Raw genomic sequence first — 6339 nt, forward strand, 5'->3', positions numbered from 1 at the left:
TAGCGCGGTGAAAGAGCGCAAGCGCGCCCAGAAGTCCACTACTGCCCGAGCGCGGGCGTATTCCAGGGGGGTTGCTGCTGCTGTTGCTGCTGCTGCTGCTGCTGCTGTTGCTGCTGCTGTTGCTGCTGCTGTTGCCGTCCCCGGTCCCGCGATGGGCCCCTGCGTTTGATCCTCGAGTACCGGCGCGTTCAGCGGCGGCCCCTCGTGCGGTCTCACTCCGTTGGCCAGGTGAAAGAAGTCCGTTATCCGCCGCTGTTGGGGCCCTTGCGCCTGGATCTGTTGCGCTTGCTCTGGCTGTTCTGTCGCGGGGTTAGCCGCCCTTTCCAGTCGCCTTCCGGCTGCTCGCAGACAACACCTGCCTACCTCCATGGCAGACAGGGCTGCCAGGGCGATCACATCCCAGGGGGCCTGCTCGCAGCCGGTCGGGGCTTGGACCAGCCACAGCTGCTTCCGGGTGATGCCGCCTGTCGCTGCCTCCTGGGAGGGCTGTATGTGTCGATCAATCTGCTCCCGGACAGCTTGTGCGACGGGGCACTCCCAGAAGTGGTGCATGCGTGGGGAGCAGTGCTGGTTGCTATGTATGTATGTATGTATGTATGTATGTATGTATGTATGTATGTATGTATGTATGTATGTATGTATGTATGTATGTATGTGAGTCCCCACGTCAATTCGTCAATGTGTTTTTCCCCGTCGTACTCGCCACAGGCCGAGGGCGGCTACTCCCCCCCACCCCCCACCAGCTCTGATTTCCCCCCCCACACCCATATCCTTCCCCTCCCACACCCATATCCACACAAGCCCACAGCCCCTCCCCTGAACTCCCCCTCAGATTCATAGCCCAGGTTTCCCTCACCACTCCCACCACCAGTACACCACTAGGACACCAGCAGCAGCTGCTTCGACCTCCCCGTCCTCTCCCGCCTATGCCTTGAAACCCCCTTAAAAACGCTCATACTGTACTGCTGCAGTACAACCCCGAGTGGGCGCCCTTCGTGGACGTGGGACTGCTAGACAACTACACCCTCCACCTGGCCAATCGTACTGCCGTACAGATTACGGGAAGAGGATTCGTACGGGTCTCGGAGCTGTGAGGTGTTACCGGTCGTGCGGGCGGTGAGGTGTTACCGGTCGTGCAGGTTGGCTGTGTGTATGTGTGTACCGTAGCGGAACTAAAGATTTTACAAAATAAATAATTATTTGCATGCGGTAAAATATTTTGGCAAAATTCAGAGTCTTACCGTAAAATCTTTAGTTCCCGGGAGGGAATTCGGAGCGATGCGGTAAAATATATATGGCCCTTCGCGCACAGCAAGCTTTTGGCACTAGATCTTATTCTATTTTACACATAATATTGTAACATAATAATATATTAACCTATTTCTGGCAGCAGCATGGGCAAGCACAAGCTCAGCAAACACCGCTTCATTGACAAGCTGCCGGCCATACCGGCGGCTTTTGCCAGCGAAGTGCAGTTCTCAGCACCTAAGGCAATTACGAACACGTTTTACTGACTTAGTGTCAATGCCTCCTCGTGACCGCTATTTGGTCAGTTTCGCTGCATAACCATTGCGGTTGCAGCCCTTGCGGTGGTTGTTATAGCTAAGGGCTTATTTTGTTGGGGAGTAGGGAGTAGGCATTTGAGAGATGACATATCTAAGTTCTTACAAGCTGGTTGGTGTCGCCGGGCGTGAAGTGGCTGTATTTAGATGGTTACGATGGCCCTTTCTTGGAGCGTCGTGAAATGCTCTCGCGTCCTTCATCAATCATAAGAATTCTGCGGCTGGTACAGAATGGTGGATGTTTGGAGGCCTTGTCACGGTGGCTTGGCTTTCAGATGGGGGTTCACAATTTGGAGTTTCTTAATTTGAGACGTGTTGTGATGATTCTCATTTCCCCTCATGCGTGAGAGGGAGGCGGGCAGTGGTGTTGCATGGTGGGGTAGCTTTGCGGGCCGGTAAAATCCCAGGAAATCATCCACAGTACCGTAAAATCTTGGCAAAATCCACCAGCATGCGGTAAAATACTTTGTTCCGTAAAATATATTAAAATCCATAATTTTGCGGTAAAATCTTTATTTTGTAAAATCTTTAGTTCCGCTACGGTATGTGTATGGCTACCGCTCTCCTCTCCTATTGCCCGCCTACCTACCTACCTACCTACCTACCTACCTACCTACCTACCTGCCTACCTGCCTACCTGCCTACCTACCTACCTACCTACCTACCTACCTACCTACCTACCTACCTACCTACCTCCTGCAGGTACCTGTTGGCCCTGGACGGCATCACGGCCTCCTACCGCCTGGGTCACCTGCTGTCGCTGAACAGTGTTGTGCTGAAACAGGTCCGTGTGCGTGTGTGTGTGTGTGTATTTGGGGGGGGGAGGGGGAGAGTTAACGGGGGGAAGGTGGAGGGGGAGATTGTGAGGAGCGTTGAGGTGCAAGGTGGGAGAGTGGTGGTGGTGGTGGAGGTGGTGTGTGTGTGGAGGGATGGGTGGGAAGGTGCGAGGGCGGGGGGGGTTCGGGAGGAGCAGGATGGGAGCCCCTCGGGGTGGCCTGACCCTTCCCATCCATGTACAGCAAGTAGTGAGGGGGGTAGGGGCTCCCATCAAGAACCACGCAAAAGAGAGTCCGATCTGCCGGGATCGAAATGGCGATCACGATTCAGTTCTCGCGACATAGCTACATAGGGCCCTTTAGCCGTCCGGCTGAGCAAAATCAGGGATCTTACAGTATTGTTATCATTCAAACCTAGAAGGGGGGAGGGAGCCATATAGGATAGTGAGCCTCCAATCGTCGCCATCTACGCTCTGATACGTACGGAGATATGTATCAGTTGTAAAACATACATACGTACATACATATTTCCCTTTTGTCATAATAGAGTGGGGGTCGTGTCTGCACGGCATCGATGCCGGCCTCATCACCAGAGGTTGGGGTGCGGGGGGGGGTCTGTCCCGCACACCAAGGTGAGGGCCATGAGGCGGTGTGGGGCCCAACAGGGATGGCCGTTACGGTTATGAACCAAACTGCTCCGAAACCGCCAACTCCTGTTGTACTGCTTACTGCTACTGCTGGTGCTATAGCTACAAAATATGCTTTCTTATTATTATACTGTTTACTGCGTTTTGGTATTGTATTGGTGCTGCTACTGCCGTGTTGTACGACCGGCCAGTCCTTGGATCGAGTGGTACTACAGATCGCTCGTACCGGGGACCCATTACGTAAGCATCTGGAACTACCATAGATCCGACGTACTGAATGTGATCAAGTCCCTGCGACACAAGGTGAGAACCGAGGGATTGATGCCTAACCGCTAACGGCTAACGGCTAACCGCTAAGGCCAAGGGCTCGTATATAATTTTGATAAGAGTTCCTTCTCAGCAGCTATGCATGCATGCACCCGTATCGAGTAGCCGTGCACGTGCAGCCATGCATGTGTATGTGTAAGTATTAATCCCCCCGAGGGGGTGGTTATGAAACCACCAACAATATAAAAACACACCCCATCACGCACCCCGTGTGCAGTATCACGGTGCAAGGAATAAACCCTGCTGGCCCCATATAAAACGTCCCTGCCGTACTTGCAGAGGCGGTACTTGTACGACATCGCTACACATGGACAGGTACGGACCGTAATACTCATTAGGGTGTCCGTTATGCGTGAAGATACGTTCTTTTTCGTTCTTCGGAGGATTGGGGGGGGTTTGGGGGGTAGGGGGGTTTGGGGGACTAGGGGGTTTGGGGTGTTTAGGGGGGGGAGGGAGGTTAGGGGGTTTGGGGGTTTAAGGGGGTGGGGGGTGAGCACCTCCTCAGTACCACACTGAGAGGACCCATCCCGCGCGTACGACATGCGGAAAACTGCCGTACGACCTCCGGCGGGTGATGCGTAAACTGCTGTACGACAGAAAAAGCAGGAGAACGTGTTTGTTTCACGAAACACGAAGATTATGTTTTTAGATGTAGCCGTGCAAGAACATCAAAATATGGCGTCGGCGCCAGTAATCCTAACCCCGGGAAAAAAAAGATTAAAATAGACCCCCACATAAGAAACCCCAGGTCACAATACCCTTGCTATACCCCGGTGTCGTACCCCGGTGTCGTACCTCCCATGTTGCTTTTCGTTTTCATCAAATCTTCATCTTAATAGTTGATCAGCCAATGCACTCCGTTCCGTATTGGAGTGTATTTGTATTTGTATATGTAGCTGCCCGGCGCGGGTAGCCTGCCGGGGCGGTCTAAGGGGTCGCGGCTGCTAACCCCGGGGGTGAGGTCCCTCACCGCCGCATCCATCACCCATCCATTCATTCATGCGCGTGTGTATGTATGCATGCATATGTACATGCATACTTACATACTTACATGCATACATACATGCATACTTACATACTTACATGCATACATACATGCATACTTACATACATACATGCATACTTACATACATACATACATACTTACATACTTATTTACTTACTTATTTACTTACTTACATACACTCTTGCTCAGGCGTTTGCGTACCGCTACTTGGCACCTCACGCCCGGCGGCTGTACTGGATGCGTGTCCTTCGGGAGTACCGGCAGCTGTTTGGGGACATGGAGGAGTTCGTGGCTGCCCAGGTGGGTGGCTGCCTGGCGGCTGGCACGGTTGATGTTGACGAGGGGGGTGTTACACAGTGTGGGCAAAGCTCGCCCTGAGGAGAAAGGACCGCGAGCACCGTCGGGGGCCCGGCCCGGACCGGACCGGGGGCCGAAACACAGCAGCAGTGCAGGGGCGGGCGCGCGGACGGGCTCCTCGGGGCTCCGTCCGTATGTTCTTCTGCACGCGGCTCACTCCCTCACGCACGCCGTTCTCCCAGCCCCTGGCTAGGCAACACAGCGGCGCGGAATACTGCAAACCGAAGTAAGCGAGAGCCGCGCGAGAGGCGCCACAGCACCTCAGGGGTCCCTAACCAAGCTGCCTCTCACCGCTCCGCCTGGCCAGCTTGTTCGCACGCTCTCACGACTCTAGAACGCCATATATAAAAACAAAAAAAAAACGCCACCGGGGGCAGGGGCTCCACACGGGTTGGGGGCTTGTTGCATGCTGTTAGTGGTGGTGGTGGTGAGGAGACCTGTTTCCTCTGGTTCAGCTGAAGGTAAGAGGCCTCGGGAGATTTCGAGACGACGTGGACATGGGCATGATGTACAACATGCAGGAAGTCACTCTAGCTGAGATCACTCCCTCCCAGCAACACCCTGGGCACGTTGCAACTCCCCCATTCCGCCACCCCACACCCCACCCCACCCCTCCACCCACCCTTGGCCCGCACTGCAATCCCCCTCTTCACATATCACGTATCAGGAGATTCCGGAAACCGAGCCCGAAGGCCCGGGAGGGCCCTCAGCCAAGTAATCGAACCAGTGTGGCAAGAATTGTAACCAATGGTAAACTGAAGAATACAGCCAATAGTTTCACGCCCGGAATGGTGCTGTGAATGCTAATGTACGTGTACGTGTATGTGTATGATGTGTGGGACAGGGGGGCATACCTTCACCCGTGGCCGCTACCCGGCGAAACCCTGCCTTCCCCGGTATTTCGGGGCATCTAGCCACCCTAGTCAACTTCTCAGTGGATCGCTCAGGTTCCACACCCACCACCAGCATCGAACGGAATCTGCCGGATCGACGGCGGCCCAACTCCGTTCCTGGTCGGCTCGCGAGTCAACTTTATCCCAGGTCGCCACCGTCCATCGACTAGGGGCACTTTACCTTCCACCATTGGAAGAATTTTCGACCCTGATGGGTTTCGATCCCGGGATGTATGTATGTATGTATGTATGTATGTATGTATGTATGTATGTATGTATGTATGTATGTATGTATGTATGTATGTATGTATGTATGTATGTATGTATGTATGTATGTATGTATGTATGTATGTATGTATGTATGTATGACGTTGATTACACTGTGGGCTGAAAAGCCGGGGGCCCAGGGCCGAAGCACAGCGCGGGGGGCGGGTGCATACGGCTGGTTAGTCTCATGCACTCCGCCCCCGGGTCAGGCCGCACGGGAAACGACGGCCGGCACGCAACAGCGCTTGTTTGGCGCTCCGACTAGACGGGATCTATGCCCGTTGGTCTCCTAACATAAACGAAGTCGCAACTGGGGGGCTCTTCCTGCCGACCGAACGAACCGAGCATCTCAGAGAGCTCGCTACCAGGACTTGGGCGACCGGGAGCCCGACGAGTCTTCCCGGGCTGGGGAGGTCACCAAGCTCAAAAATCCTCACGCAAAAAAGTATGTATGTATGTATGTATGTATGTATGTATGTATGTATGTATGTATGTATGAAAGTA

At 53.9% G+C, this 6339-nt stretch overlaps 1 protein-coding gene across 1 annotated transcript in view; it reads left to right on the plus strand.

The window, feature by feature from the left end:
• VOLCADRAFT_87485 (uncharacterized protein) overlaps positions 1-5393 on the plus strand; it is a gene marked incomplete at both ends in the record, with an annotated part of 9961 nt that extends 4568 nt beyond the window's left edge. The window contains 7 exons of the mRNA XM_002947093.1: positions 972-1090; positions 2265-2346; positions 2888-2970; positions 3177-3288; positions 3592-3627; positions 4508-4618; positions 5343-5393. Of these exons, the coding sequence (XP_002947139.1) occupies positions 972-1090; positions 2265-2346; positions 2888-2970; positions 3177-3288; positions 3592-3627; positions 4508-4618; positions 5343-5393 (594 nt within the window). The remainder of the gene's footprint in view (positions 1-971; positions 1091-2264; positions 2347-2887; positions 2971-3176; positions 3289-3591; positions 3628-4507; positions 4619-5342) is intronic.
• Positions 5394-6339: the final 946 nt, after the last annotated feature.

This window comes from Volvox carteri (genome assembly GCF_000143455.1).
Source record: "Volvox carteri f. nagariensis unplaced genomic scaffold VOLCAscaffold_5, whole genome shotgun sequence".
In the NCBI taxonomy this organism is placed as follows: Eukaryota; Viridiplantae; Chlorophyta; class Chlorophyceae; order Chlamydomonadales; family Volvocaceae; genus Volvox; species Volvox carteri.